This window comes from Monodelphis domestica, chromosome 1 (genome assembly GCF_027887165.1).
Source record: "Monodelphis domestica isolate mMonDom1 chromosome 1, mMonDom1.pri, whole genome shotgun sequence".
In the NCBI taxonomy this organism is placed as follows: Eukaryota; Metazoa; Chordata; class Mammalia; order Didelphimorphia; family Didelphidae; genus Monodelphis; species Monodelphis domestica.
The window spans coordinates 115,218,532-115,234,346 of NC_077227.1; the positions used below are offsets into that span (position 1 = coordinate 115,218,532).

Sequence of the window (15,815 nt, forward strand, 5' to 3'; positions counted from 1 at the left end):
CTTTTCTTGCATAATTCACTAATAAGTTTTATGGTAGTTACAATGGAAAAGCACTAGTTCTGGAATTAGAGGACATAGGTTCAAATTCCACCTCTGATGCTGATTTGTGTGATTTTGGGTAAGTCACTTAAGCTCTCTGGGCCTTAGTTTCCTGATATGTAAAAAAAGGTTTGCTGGATGGACTTTCAGGTTTCTTCTAGTGCTGAATTTATGACTCCAAGATCCAATTTTGTGTTCCATAGGTGTCAACTCAACCTCAAAGATTCACCAGAATAAAATGTAATTGGGAAACTGTTTATGAAAACAAATAATAATACAACATAGATAATCCTAAATTGAGGTTTTCTAGGTCAATATGCCACCCAACACGGATCCTTTTTTCTTTGAGTTTAATACCACTGTTCACCACGGGTCTCTTCTGTTGCTCTTTGGATGACTCAAAAACTTAAATTTTTTTTTGAGATAGTGAGGCTCCATGATGCATTAGAATCTGATTACTAACAAAGAATTCAATTCTTAGAGCAAAATAATTCTGAAGTAATTCTCTTACCACAAAGTATCTCTCTCTCATACTTATGTCAAAATCATATAAGACTCCTTGAAAGATGTAACAAACAACTTTGTTTGCTAATTATTTATATCAATTGAGGTATAAAAGAAGAGGACATATTGCTGCCAAAGAGTCTGGAGAATTAATTGTGAAGACTTTCCAGCACAGAATTCAATATAAGGAGAATTCTTTAGAAACTGTTAGATCTTTCAAATATTTTTCTTTGTAGATACTATTTTTAAATTAATTATACTAAGCTCCAGAACACTGAAGTGCCTACTAAGTAAGGTACATAACCACTCAAGAGTTCAGTGTAAACTAGCCTAACAGGTGAAATCAAGGGGATGAAGAATGCATACTGTCCAGATTAAGATATAAATTTGGATGAAGAGCTCATAAAGTTGGTTTATTAGAATGTAGCTCTTAGCTAGATGTAGCAGATGGACAATGAACAGGACCTGAACTGAATAAGAAGAAAGCAGGTTGAATTGCCTCTGGGAAATTATACAGTATCCCTCCCCCCCCCCTAAAAAAAAATACTTACCTTCTGTCTTAAATGAGTAATGTGTATTGGTTCCAAGGCAGGAGAGTGGTAAGGACTAGGCAATGGGGGTTAAGTGACTTGCCCAGGTTACACAGCTAGGAAGTGTCTGAGGTCAGATTTGAATAGGACCTCTTCTCTCTAGACTAGCTCTCAATTCACAGTCACCTAGCTGTTCCCTATGCAGTGCTTTAAAAAACCCTCCAAGTTTTTTAATGAAACAAAAAAACCATCTTTTTATTTCTTCCAATAATATTGGATTTCTAAGTTTTAAAAATTCTAGTTCACAATCTTTTCTGTAGATTTATATTAAATACAAAGTAATTTCTAACCTAGACAGATGAACAATCTGTTGATTTCTAAGGCAGTTGGGGTATGGTAGAGGAGCATCCGATGAGATTCAGGGGTATATTTGGGGATGAATCCCCCTCCTGCCACTGTCTCCATGATCATGTGGGCATCACAATACTCTCTGTACCTTAGTTTCTTTGTCTGTGAAACAGGGCCAATCATGCCAACAATGCCTACTTTTCTGGGTTTTTGAGGGGATAAAATGAGATAGTGTGTGGAAAGTATTTTGCAAACCTTAAAGTGCTATATAAATGCCTGTTGTTATTATTTTATCTCCTTTTTAAAATGAGGGAGAAGTAAGTTTATAGTTCAGAGAAATAGGAGAGAATACTTCTGACAAACAACAGATAAACAAACAGGTCATGAAATCTTCCAAAGGAGGGTATGATATATGTTAAGCCTCCAATTTGTTAGAAAGGATAAGGTTCAAATTAAGATGGGGCAAAGAAAATAATCTGATAGGTTAATTTTAGTTCATAATGAAGATGTCAGGATACTAAAATCAGCACTTAAGCATGACTGTGTTGCTGTTCAGGATATACATCAGAACTGCAGAATGGCAAATGAAGATAAAGATGAAACATTAATACCATGTGGTGAGTTTGTACATTATTACGACTCTGGCCCATGCCAGAACAGTTCTTCTATTGTATCTAAAGATGGCGTGGATGTTATAATTATTTTTTCATTTAACATATAATGCTAGATAGAGACTCAGATGAACTCCTCTTATAGTTCACATTAATTAAGGGAGTAGGCTTCCCCCCCCCTTTTTATATTCATTCATTCTTTCAGGAATTAAGAGAAAGAAAGCTCTAGGGAAGAAAGAAGGTATGTAGCTACATTACTATGCCATCATCATCAAGTTTGTTTTCAATTTAGTCAAGTTAATATTTTCTGAATTTACTCACCTACATTTTCAATCCAATTGTTTTATTAAGTATATAATTTCAAGGTTAAAAATCTGGTTATTACATAATATTTTAAAAATGATAACAGAGCATTTGAACTTATGTTTTGTACTCGGAGTTCAATATTTCTTTTGCAACTGTTCACACAACAAACATTTACTGCGCCATAAAAAATACAAACCACAAAGATCCCTGGATTGTTTTTTAAGACATGAGAGGTCATTAACACTTTGTAAGGAACTGAAATAGAAATTTAAGTCTTAGCAAGCAATAAATTGTTAAGGATTATTTTGTTTTCTTCCCAAATTGCTACTTTTTTGAAAGGAAACTGTGTAGTTTGAACATTGGGCAGATTTCTTTCTCTTGCATGGGAAGTGGGGGGCTTTAACCAAAGTGAAACTAGAGGCAAATACTTAACTATTTTATGGTTGCTTGTTCCTTCTGTAAAGGGGTGTACTGATCCTGTCTATTCATAAGAAAACCATAAGATCCATAAGTTAAAACTTGTGGAAGCCTTTTGGTCTTAATAGAGAAAAGGGGGTACATAAATCCAATGTCTTACTATTTGCAAGAACACTTCTGCATGGAACGCAAATCAGTCAATACTCAAAATAGCTTCAGGCAAGATAGGTTTCTGCACTATTGCAATGTTTGAAAAGGTGGCTTCATTTCTGAACCAGAGGCAGGCAGAGAATTCTGCGTTGGAGTACTTTAATAAGGTTTTATATTGCATATAAAGCACGCAAGCATAAACCGGTAAGATGCCTGCTTGCTGAAAACTACCTTCTCTGTGAAAGCAGGCTGTAATTCTGAACAAGTTTTCAATTTTCCCACTGCTGCTAGGGTAAAACATTTTAAAGAGTTTAATTTTTTACAATAGATTCAATGACATAGGATTATCTAACAAAGTAATGGCTAATCAATAGAAGGTTTAGTTGTCAGGTGAAACATATAACACACTAAAAGGGATTGATTGCCAGACTTCTCCTTATTTACTAGAAGGTATATATTTAAAATGACACAAACTTGTTACTAGGCTGCATTCTTTTAACCTTGCAAAGAGCTGCTTCAGAAGTCTGTTAAGCAACCCTATAGCAAAACAAGATACAGTATAATGAAAATGGGTGAGAGATAGGGGTGGAGGAACCTCACAGATATATGATGGCATCCAATTATGTCAAGAGCAAGAATGTGATATAGAAAAAACAAACACACAAAGCTACATCTCAGGCAAGAAGAACTGGTCTTTAAAAATATCACATAGATAAGATGTCACCAAATCTGTTTCAGTAAATGCAGGGCTTGGGTAGGCTGTTTTAGGGCTTATGCAGCTATGTATAAAAATCTTTGTTAAAAAAAAATGTGGTGTCCAGATTAAGTGTTGAATATAAAAGAGAATAATGTCCATATGGACTTTGACAAGCATAAATGCTATTTCTTTTATAATTTATATACAGTAGCTCAAGATTCTGTATGAAAATATACTTTTTATGGTCATTGCAACCCAGGAGTTCAATAATATTTTTCCCTACTAAGTCTGTGATTACACAATTTATCAAAGAATGATTACACTGAAATAAAAATAAAACAAAAATACCAAGCCCCTATACAGTCTTCCTTTCTCCAAGTAATTTTAAGAAAGCTGGTTATTAAATTGCTTCTTTTTGAAGAGTTTTTGTAGCAAGGCACAAATTGCCAGCCATGTTTTTTTTTTTTAAAGTTATTAGACTCTAAAGAATACAGCAGAAGTGAGAAGTTATATAAACAAATCACTTCATCAGACTTGGGAAGATCACTTTTGTCTCACTTAGGAGACCTGCATTAATTACCTTTAAGGTCTTTTACATGAACTATTTAAAATAAATGCAATTTATTTATTTATTTCAAATGAGGTACTTCTGCCAAAGTATTAAATAATGTCTACAAATACAAAAGCATTTTTATAAATAGGTAATTAAAATAGATGACTAAAATTAAGTCAAGCTGCAAAACATTACCCAGAATGCATTATGAGTTTTGTTTTTTTTTTTAATAAACATCTCAGGCATTTTTTCCCCTATCAGAAGCCCAATGCACTCTAGGAAAAAAAACAACAACAAATCTGCAAGTTTTAAAGAAAAATATATATAATGAAATAATGCCAAAACCCAAACTAAAGTATTTACAGGAGAGTCCCTTAAGCATAGTTTGTCATATTGCAATTACACCTTGCTTAGTGCCAAGCCAAAGTCCTTAATATTACCACTAGAGGGAGAAAATGCTTTAACACAAGGCAATGGTAGATAGGATAGGGAATGGGTTTTTCTTGAGCAATTATCATAACAAAGCTCCCTTGGCTGTGTGTACCTTCTAATTACTCAACACAATTAAAATGACTAACCTAAAACAAATAGGGAAAAAATCTTCCTGCCTGATATCAAAGACTTCATTAAATTCTTGGTTTTTTTTCATCAATCAAATCAGAAAGAAGGGAATGCTATCATATCCAAACACTACAGCTATTAAATGAAGTAAATGCTGCTAGATTTTTTTTTAAAAGGAAGAACTGGATCTCTTGCAAAAAAGAAATGTCGTGGTATTTACCCATCTGGATGCTGCTTGAAAACAAATTGTCCTCCAAAGAGCAGAAATACAGTATGTTTTCTTTCAGTTCACTGGCTTATGAATTTGACTTTTTTTGTTGTTGTTGTTTTGTTAATACACAGTATAATGTCATTTTGTGTGCTGGTGATGGGCTACTTTTTCCTCTTACTCATCCAACTGTGTAACAGAGCTATGCCCACTGCACTGCCATGCTTACAGTGGGCTATTTAAACTCATGTAACTTGCTTGTTGTTGCTTCTATGGAGTCATTCCAAGGCATTGATTACTTGGAATGACCAAGATTTAAAAATTTTAATGGAGATGGGGGGCAGGGAGGAGGGAAGAACAGGGAAAACAACTCCTTGTTTCTAAAAGGTTTAAATCCTTTCTTTTATAGGGTCCTGTCATTAACAGAAGATGACAACTAAGTCATTTTTCTTTCTGCTGACAATTGTGACATTTTTCCAGCAGCGTGCAAGGTGTTGAAAACCTGGCAGCTGTTACCTCCTGGGATGAAGCTACTTTTTTATCCTCCCTTGACAGTTTAACTCAGTGGGTCAGCACCTTTAAAGACTGCAAAGTATCCTTGAAGAGGATGGAGGCTTGAATTACTGCTCCCTCCCTAATCAATGTAAACCCTCACTGCAGGTGAACTCTCCTTCTATAGAGGTGCATGGGGGAGGAAAATGTAATGCCCTGAGCCAGATGGTTTTTATCTTGTTTTTAAAGAATAAAGGAACTAGCTAACAAGGGGGACAGCTACTTTGTTAGCATCTTGGCCTCTCTCATGGCTTTGCATCCCCAGGGTTCCAGCCACACAAGAGAAAGAATACAGAAAAACGTAAATACTTAAAGAAATATAACTAGAGGGCTGGCATCATGCTGCTTTCAAAGAGTTTCGAGAACTCTGTTGAATGCTTTATTTATCACTGCCCACGTTCTCAAGATGGTAAGTGGACACATATACAAAGGGCAGGGGGGTGGAGGAAGGATTCGACAGCGGTCACAATTTACTCAATTACAGAGAAAGGCTGGGCTGACAGATCTTATTAGCACTATTACAAAAGCAACAGAGGAACTAATCTTTCATAAAGCCATATTTTCATAAGGTAACTTGTACTTTAATATATATTCCTCAGGCTTTTCCCCTGTTTGTAGACAAGACAAAAAACTAAAAAAATAGGTAGATACATTTTCTTGACTTAACACTTCGGTGGGGAAAAGTAGAAAGAAAATTTTGGCTAGCTCATGTCATATTGTAATCCATATTTCTTGGCATCAAAGGAAAAGTGAAGTTTATAAAAGTGAAAAGATATTTCCAATAAGAGTATGTTGCTTCTCTTTCCTATTTCACATATTCCCTGCTGTTAGAAATGAAACAAGAAATAAGGCAGACAAAATGACTTGTCTGGATAAAAAAGACAGTACTAAGCCCAAGATTATCACAGGTAATGGCCCTTTCTCAAAGATCTTAAAAAACTTCAAATAATATTTGAAAATGTTATGTTTAGCTTAAAAATGGTACAAGTTGATTATAATGTAACTATGATCATATATTGAAAAAGGGCAAGAAGAGGTTCCTGAAATCCTATCAGGATACTCTGGATCAACAATACCAAGTTAGGGGGTTGGCTTGAAATACAGCTTATGTGATTCATATCTTGCTTACATAGTCTTAGCCCACAAGGCACCTTTGACACATCTTTCCCCAACAGAGCTTGACTGCTGAACAAACCAATAACAGCAAATGGCACTTCATTATTACTCCATTCAAGAGAGGGAAGGGGGAGTTTAAACAACCTGCACTATGCCTTATCTTTAAAAACAAAACAAAAACCACAACAGTGGGGTAATCAAGTTCAGGGCAGTCCTGGACAGCTGCCCTGTGACCTGCTTATGTTGACCCCTGCCATTCATCACTCATCTCTAAGATTGGGAGGGCAAGCTCCTAGGGAGTGACCACCACAATAGACAGCTACAAGCCAACAGTAATCTGGTTGGAGCAAAAAACCAGATGGCACTGCAATAAATTTACAAATCTGCATTCATGGAGCTGTTAAAACACCCAGGAGCTAAAAGGCTCTGAGAGCCCCAGGAGGATCTCTTACTTCCCTGTTTCTAAAGGCCATTTCTCTTTCGGAGAACACTGAGTTCATGCTCTTCATAAAGAGAATAGAGATAAAAACCCTTGACAAAGAAGGGAGGAGGGAAAAGCGTCACGACCTAATTAATCTCTAGTGCTTGGATCTCGACACTGAGTGATAGGTATTAGAAAAGTCATTTGGAGAGAGGGTGGGTAAGGAAGTTGTTGAATTAAATAGGGGAGGAGGAAAAAGCTGCTAAAAAAAAGTACAGAAAAAGCCATTCAATCCCTTTCAAATACTGCATACAACACAACTTGCAACTGTAAAATAATTCAATAACTCATGCATTTATTTTTTAAATGAATCAGATTAGTCCCATGTGTGACCTGCTGGTCCATCTGTATGTGCTGGACTTAATGGGCACGATTTTCTCTTTTGCTTCAGTTTGAAGTCTGAGAGAGATAAATTTAGTTTAATTTTCAACAGATCAGCCTATCCATTTTCCAAATGGACCATCTGGACCAGCCTATTAAAATTAATTTATAACTTTGCAGAGTGAAAATTCGTTTGTTAGCTTAAATAAAGTTGCCAAAACTTTTTTTTCTCATGTCATTGTTAACTGACAGTTATTTCTGTATAATAGTTACAGTGCTCCCACCTCTAATTTTATCTAACTCAATAAAGTACTTCTACTCAGATGTATGGGATAAATAGCTTTTCACCTTCAAGTGACCAGGTTACAATCTATCTCAATATCAATATTACAAATATTTAGTTTTTTAAAAAAATCTCTCCAAAACTTACTAAATTGAACCAATTCCATCAAGGCAATCTGTTTACAAAATGGAACACAGTACTTACTGAAAAAGAATTTAAATACATAGTAGATAAAATATGATAAATGCAAATTCCATAAATTTACAGTGTGTGTGTGTATATATGTGTGCATTTATATCTATATGTAGACTAGGGCCCAGAACAGTGCCATTACGAGAGAGAGAGAGAGAGAGAGAGAGAGAGAGAGAGAGAGAGAGAGAGAGAGAGAGAGAGAGAGAGAGAGAGAGAGAGAGAGAGGGAGGGAGGGAGGGAGGGAGGGAGGGAGAGGGAGGGAGGGAGGGAGAGGGAGAGAGAGAGAGAGAGAGAGAGAGAGAGAGAGAGAGAGAGAGAGAGAGAGAGAGAGAGAGAGAGAGAGAGAGAGAGAGAGAGAGAGAGAGAGAGAAGTTGGACAGATGGAAAAAGAGGGAAATACAAGAGCTATTGATGCCTTTTGGTTTCTGCTGACCCCTTGAAAACTATCTTCAATTGAAGAGTTATAATGAAAATGAGATACACCACACAAGTAGGTGGTCATCTAAGCTAAGATTACAGAAAATTTGGCTTTTGGAAGCAATCGATTGGTACATTCATTTGGTACAAAGGAAAGACAGTACAAGAAGCAAAGCATTTCTTTCAGCCCTTGGGACACTCTGACCATAGTGACTTTGTTGTTTTCAGAATTTCTTATTACTGTAAAAAGGGCACCACAAAACTAAACTTTCACAGGTAACATGTGTATGTCTTTGAAGAAAACTGAAAAAAAGACATGGAGAATCTATGATGCTCACATCATACATACAACTTAAATATTCACCTCTCTCTTTCTACCTTTTCCCCTCTCTGACTCTATGAGGAAAATGGGATGGAGAGGAGAAAAAGCAACACCAATAACTAAAAAAAAGTTATTTCCACTTTAGGTCTGTCAGGTTTGTTAACAAATGATATAAATGATATAAATGACTTTATAATCAAGCAAAATACTGACTATGCCCAAGGGAAAAAAAATCAAGTTCTTTTTCCTGCACAAGGAATCTTACTTTCATTATGATTTCATTACATGTAAGAAACTGACTGTCATGTACGTGTTCACCACTGATATTAGCAAGTGATTTTTTAAAAGGCAAAAACTAGAAAAACTATATATACACACACACATATATTTATATTTCTTGCCATTCTAAGTTCTAAGAACTCTAATTCCAGAGCAGATAAGAGAAAGTTGAGGATTGCTTTTTGTTTTTTGCTATTGGAGTGTGTGTGTATTTGTGTACTTAAAGTTAGACTGAATTTCATACCTGTCTAAGTGAATTCTTCTCTGGTATTATCTTCCTAGGGGGCTCGTCATTATTACAGTCTTCTCTCTCTGAGGAATTCTGTGAAAGAAAGTAAGCTTTAATTCAGTTCTCATCATCTCCAACATTATTCTGTGGGAGGAAACTGAATAACAACTATCATTCTTCAAGCTAAAACATTATATCTATGTGCTTAATTATTTGTATGTATACATGTGCACATATGTATATAAACATATGTCCCAATACAGGCAGAGACACACATATTAAAAACACATGTACACAGTGTGGATGTTGGGAGGAGGATGGGCTTCACAAATGTTTTAGGCACTGCATAGTGACTAATGTTTATCATAGGTAAGGTTTATCTCCTTCTCATGTAGCAGGTACTACATGCAAATAGGTACAATAGTCTAGGCCTATCTGATGAACATTTAAAATATGATAAAAAAATTTCTGTATGACCCTTTTCAAATGACTGGTTTTTGACTATGCCAAATGCTATCAGAAAAAAAAATAAATGACCAATTTCAATATTTAGTTTTATATATTTTTCTAAGACTGGGTCTCAGAGCAGAGCAGCGATTAGGAATAGGCAAAATAGGAAACCAGTCAACTAGACAATGGTGGTGAGGGTGGAGGCTGGTGAGTACTTTTGGATATTATTTTTATGAGGGGTATTTTAAAACATTTTTTGAATACATGTTTTTAACATAAAATTTAGCTTTTCATGGCATATAGGTGTTTGTTTTATGAAAAGTCAAGTCTTCAGTGTAAGGATCTCTGTGTTACAAGCAAGCAATGCCTCCAGAGGACAATAATTTGCAGGAGGAGCAGTTTTCTTCAAACTTTACCCAAATCATATAAATGACTTATTCTGGCTCTTCTAGGCCCTAAAACTAGGTCTAAATTCTTAGCTCTTTTTACCTTTCTTTCCTAGAGGGCTAATTACAGAAAGCCAAAATTAATTCAATATTAATTCAATAGGAAACAGCTAGATGGGTCAGCAGACAGAGTGCTGGGCCTGAAGTTAGGAAGAACTGAGTTTAAATCTAGCTTCACACTTCCTGGATGTGTGACCCTGGGCAAGTCATTTAATCTCTGATTGCCAAACAATGGGATCTACTTGGGAGAAGGAAATGGAAAACCATATCAGGATGCTTGCCAAGAAAACCCCAAAAAACTGGTCCATGGAGTCACAAGTTGGACACAATAATCTATTAACAACAATTAATTCATTAATTCAAATCTGAGAATTGATTTGTAAATTATAAAAACTTTTGGCATTTGCCATTACTAAACAAAAGGGATGACACGGGAATTTTCATATGCTTAGGAAGAAAACATACCTAAATAAAATTTCCTCTAAAGCAAAGTTCTTAAGTAACAATAGCTATATTGAGTTATTCAGGTCAAGAAAATTTTGTAAACTAGAAAATAGATAAAATTCCAACAATTGTAGCATCTACATTTATAGCACTAAAATTTGAACTATCCTCTTTTAAGGCAGTATCATTTATTCAATATTAATTATAAACCATTTTGTTTCCAGAATTGAAAATCAATTCTGATTGTTAAGTCTCTATGAAAGCTTTCATGAGAGTTTCAAGTCAAGCATATATATCCTAGTTCAAAAGCAGAGGTTCTTAACTTTTTTTGAGTTCTGGATCTCTTTGACAGCTTAGTGAAGACTATGGACCCCTTTTCAGAATAATGTTTCTAAAAACATAAAATATAATACATAGAGAAACCACTTATGCTGAAATAGTTATTAAAATATATTTTGAAACAAGGTCACATATCCCAAGTTAAGAATTCCCATTTAAAGAGTGTTTGAGTCCTGAAAGTTGATATGAATTGGGCATGGACCTCTACAACAGCTCTAGAGATCCAATGCTCTTTTTGAGTAGATACAAAAACTCCTATGCCTTATCTGGAAGTAAAATCTGTGATGTTTTAAATATGATGTCTCTAATTTATGATGATCCTTAAAAAGTTAAAATTACAAAAAAAAAAAAACCCATATTATCATAAGCATTGGAAAAGAGTCCAGGAACTTGAGATTTTTGTTTTTCTCCATATCAAGTAAAGGAATGATTACTGTCTACTAATCATTTTAAAAGGTCAATAAAGATTATGCTTATTACTTAAAGAGTGCTAAATGAAAACATTGTCCACAAATACAGGAGTATATAGAAAAGGAAAAGTCAAGTTTATACCTATATCATTTGTGTATTTTATCTTTTGAAAAAATATGCAATTTTAAAGAAATCCTAACAAACCAATTTATACAATAAAACTTTAGCTAATATCTGCAACATCTAATTTATAAGGAATTATTTACAAACCTCCAAGCTGACCTATTATTTTTCTCCTTAAAAAATTATTTATTCAATAGAATTTATTTCTGGGTGTCTCAGTTCCTCTTTCCTCTCCTCACACCATAGAAGGTAGCACCCAATCTATATGTATGTGTGTATGTGTGTGTGTGTGTGTACATATATATATATATATATATATTTTTTTTTATGTCTTTCATGTTTCCATTTTTTAGTTCATTCTCTTAAGGTCAACATTCATAAGTAATTCTTCAATTATTAATTCCATAGCTTTATATAATGTTCTCTTGGTTTTCATTCTTCATTACTTCATGTAGATCTTTCCAAGTTTTTAAAAAATTAGCCTATTCATCCTTTCTTATGGCACAATAATATACCATCATAATCACAAACCATAATTTGTCCAGTAACATTAAAAAACAAACACCTTGCTGTCTGTCTTTGAATCTATTTGAAGTATCAGCTCCAAGGTAGAAGAACAGTAAGGGCCAAGCAATGGGGATTAAGTGACTAGTCATGGGTTACATAGGAAGTATCTGAGAAAAAATTTGAACCCAAGACCTCCCATCTCTAGTCCTGGCTCTCTATCCACTGAGACATCTAGCTATGTCCAACCTCATTATCATTTTTAATCAGATAATTCAAATCTAGTTAACTGAATACCAAGGCTCTTGCACTTACAAACTTTTGGGTGTATTTGCATACTGGTAAAATTCTGTTATAGCAAACTGAAATGGAAAGATGTTTTGTTTTAAAGAAATTTAGTAATAACCAAAACACTTTATAATCTACAGATGCTCAAGATTAAAGGAAAGTTTATGCCCAGTTTCTCTATACTTATGTGAAAACAAGTGTTCTGAATTAAACAGGAACAAGGAAGAGATGTCCTATATATCTCTATTTTCTTACTTCACATTTCTAATATTTTGTACATTGTGTTGTTTGATTTTGGTGAGTAGGAATTAGAACCTGTCAATGAAAAATGGAAGGTTATCTGAGGTATAAATGGGTAACAAGAGAACAAGAAAACAGAATGACTAGCTTAATTAACACCTCTCCCCCACTCCCAAAAGCAAAGCAAAGAATACACAAGTGCTTTTACTATAAAGAGTTAACAATAAAAAAGGGTCATAGAAAATGTTAGAGCAAATTTATAATAAAATAGTTTGCCTATGGATCACCCAACAGTACATAAAAATAATACTGATTTTTAATGCTATTTGGCATGATGAGATTTTATTCCTGCATTTTATACTTGCCCCAAAAAGCACCACCAAAAGCAGAGAAATGTAGGGGGGAAAGGGGACACTGAAGAAACAAGAAATGAAAAAAGTGGAGAAAATAAGAGTTTGAAAAGACAGACAAAAATAAGTAATGGTGGCAATTATTAATTGCAATGGGAAAGGTAAGCAGTAGACAATCTGACAGCAGAGGAGAAATAAGTCAATGATGAAGAAACAAAAACCAGACCAGCTTTGCAATTTGGAAGGGCAAACAACAACTTGTATAGAAGAATCATAGACTTTGATGAGATGAGACCTCTCTCTTTGTGTATGTAGGGTATTGTAGGGATTGGAAAGAGAGACCCTTTTTGGAATTCTACAGTATATATAATCATGTGTATATACAATCTCAATATCACCAACCCTGGAATGCAAAGACCAGCTCTTATACATTTGCATATACCAAATAGCCACCTATAAATGATCTCCAAGGCCTCAGCTACCTACAAAAAGCCATCTGCACTGCAACTCAAAAGTCACACCTTCAATGTTTCCATGCTTTCCTCTGGAACTATCCCAACTAATACATTTCGGGAATTTATAGGGCATAAGGGAGAAAATAAAGGATTTTGTTTTTCAGTTACATATATCATAGTAACCAATTTTCAAAGTTATGACTATGAGTCAAGAAAAGACTAACATACTCTAAGAAAGCAACACATAAGAAAGGTACATAAATGCATTTTAGAAAGATCCCAATAAAAGAATAAAATTGAAAGTTCCAACACTTAAAGTAGAGTAAAAATCTCTATAGTAAACTATCCTATAGGAGTTCTATGGAATTCTAAAATGATAAACTTATGTCAATAATTTAAATATGTGGTTTCACTACTCTTCACTGATGCAAATCATAAAACTCTTCAGTAACTTATGCAATGGTGTTTCAAGAATTGTGTTTGTGAAGTATGGATGAAAGGTATTGGTAAAATATACTTAAAAAAAAAAAAGAGTAGTTGTGGTTGAAAAAATCTTACAGTCAACAGTGATTAGCTTAGAGACATAGAAAACCATCATCATCAGGCCCTTGTTCAAAGCCTTTTCAGCTTGGTTGGACCTCCCAAAGCTTGTGTTCTGCTAAAAGAAACCAGGGTAACTCCAAAATATATAAAGGTATCAAAGTAACTTTTTAGGACTTAAATCACAATTAAAATCTGCCAGAACTAATTGCACCTTTCATAAAATAATAATTTATTTTAAAATAATAATCTTTTTATTAATCCACTATTTTCTAGTTGAATAGTATATATATATATATATATATATTAAACTTGGCAAAAGGGCAGAAAGAAACATTTCAGCTATAAATATTTAGAGTTAGACTTTTAACTGTGTTCAGGGCTATAATAACTTTAGCATTGTTGTTGAAGTTTGAGAAGGCATGGGTAAACAAACACATGCCATTGGTAGAAATACAATATATCATCAGATCTTAAGACTGCATTTTGAATATTTTCTGTGAAGCAAGAACATGGAACTGTTTGTTCAATGAATGACAGAAGGCAAGGAAAGAAATGCTGAATAAAAGAATAAAAGGGAGACAGTTGGTATAAGAGTTCAGAAGACTTGAAATCAACATATCTGAAACTCCACTTCCTTCCTCCCCCAATTTCCCTAGTCACTCAGGCTTGAAAGTTTGGGTTCATTTCTGATTTATTCCTCTTCTTCACCAATGAAATCTGATCAGTTATTAAGGTCTATCAATTTTTCCTTCAAAATCTCTCTCATATTCATCTATTTACCCATCCTTTTGTCTGTAACCCTACGGTTATTAATATCCTAGTGCAAAACTATCAATATCTTCTGACTGGATTATTGCAAAAGCTTACTAGCTATGTAAACTGTGTAGCTCTGAAGGTCCTTCACTTCTGGCGTATTACTCCACTCCTGTGCTCTATGATCCAGCTGAATGGTTTCTCTGTTTCTCTCAGGACACTCCATCTCCAGTCTTGGTGCTTTCTATGGTACCACCCATGGCCTAGAATGGTCTCAGAATCTTCCTCTTCCTTCAAGACACAAAGAAGTCTTTTCTTATTCTCACAAATACTCTTATCCTTTCCCTCCCAAACTACCTTGTAATTCACTACTTTTTATTCATTTGTAGCTATTTCTTTATACTTATTCTGAATAATTTATGTATGTTAGCCCTCCCTCTCCCCCTTCCTGGAGAGAAGGGATTGTTTCATATTTTGTATTTGTATCTCTAGCACTGAGCACAGTGTCTGGCATATAGTGGATCTTTAATAAATGCTTGTTGATTGATTGGTTGGCAGGCTGATTAGTTGAAATTCTTAGAAGACAAAGCAATCATTTCACTACTTAGCTGGAACATGGATAAACAAATCAATAACCAAGAAGCTTCCATCAAAGTGTCTATCCCAAATTCAGATGGAAAACAAAACCACATTTGATAGCTAAGAGGAAGTTCTCTTAAGGGTAACCAGGACAATTGATGATTTAGAACTGTTGCTATGTTCCATGTAATCCACTGAAGGGATTATCTGATATCTTCAGTTATCTACTAGTGGATTTTCCTGCCTTACCTTTTCTTTTAAACATTAAGAAAAAAATTTAACAATAGCATAGACCAGATATTCAGAAAAGATGTAGTATTGGTTTAATTGGACACAGTTCCCCTCCCTCCACATTTATGATGATGGATGACTGGTCAGAATTGTATGTCAAACCAAAGGAGCCTCCAACTAATCTTGTATTGGTTTTTGTATTCAGGCAACTAGGAAGCTAAACCAACAGTTTGAACCTTAGACTTCTAAGTTTTAAAGACAATTTCATTACCTTTAGGGGAAAAAAATATCCTATGTGGCAAGGACTTTAGTAGATGCATTGCTTGTACCACAAATGGCTTTTCCTCAGTTCTTATTCACATTGATCCTTCTGCTATATCTGGTCTCATTTACATATATATGTACATACATACACACAGTTATTTTAATCATCAAAAATCCACCTCCTCACCTTCACACCCCAAGCAAGGTTCCTATTTTCAATGGAGTACAAAACAAGAAAAACTAAACCCATTACAAACATGTATAGTTGATCAAAATAAT

General features: G+C 34.6%; 1 protein-coding gene and 1 long non-coding RNA gene across 14 annotated transcripts in view; one reads left to right on the forward strand and one right to left on the reverse strand.

The window, feature by feature from the left end:
• BTRC (beta-transducin repeat containing E3 ubiquitin protein ligase) overlaps nt 1-15,815 on the reverse strand; it is a 199,435-nt gene that overhangs the window by 83,403 nt on the left and 100,217 nt on the right. For 8 of the 13 annotated variants that reach the window (XM_007479150.2, XM_007479144.3, XM_007479146.2 and 5 more), the window contains one exon: nt 9,132-9,209. The exons of 4 other annotated variants lie outside the window; for them this stretch is intronic. In XM_007479150.2, coding sequence (XP_007479212.1) covers nt 9,132-9,209 — 78 coding nt within the window. Of the gene's footprint in view, nt 1-9,131; nt 9,210-14,576; nt 14,754-15,815 lie in introns of those variants that run through there. One more of the 13 variants, XM_016423558.2, reaches the window with a different exon arrangement.
• Nucleotides 1,653-5,979, forward strand: LOC130455492 (uncharacterized). The gene is made up of 3 exons (XR_008913496.1): nt 1,653-2,038; nt 4,817-4,987; nt 5,334-5,979. It is a non-coding gene; the product is annotated as an uncharacterized LOC130455492 (long non-coding RNA).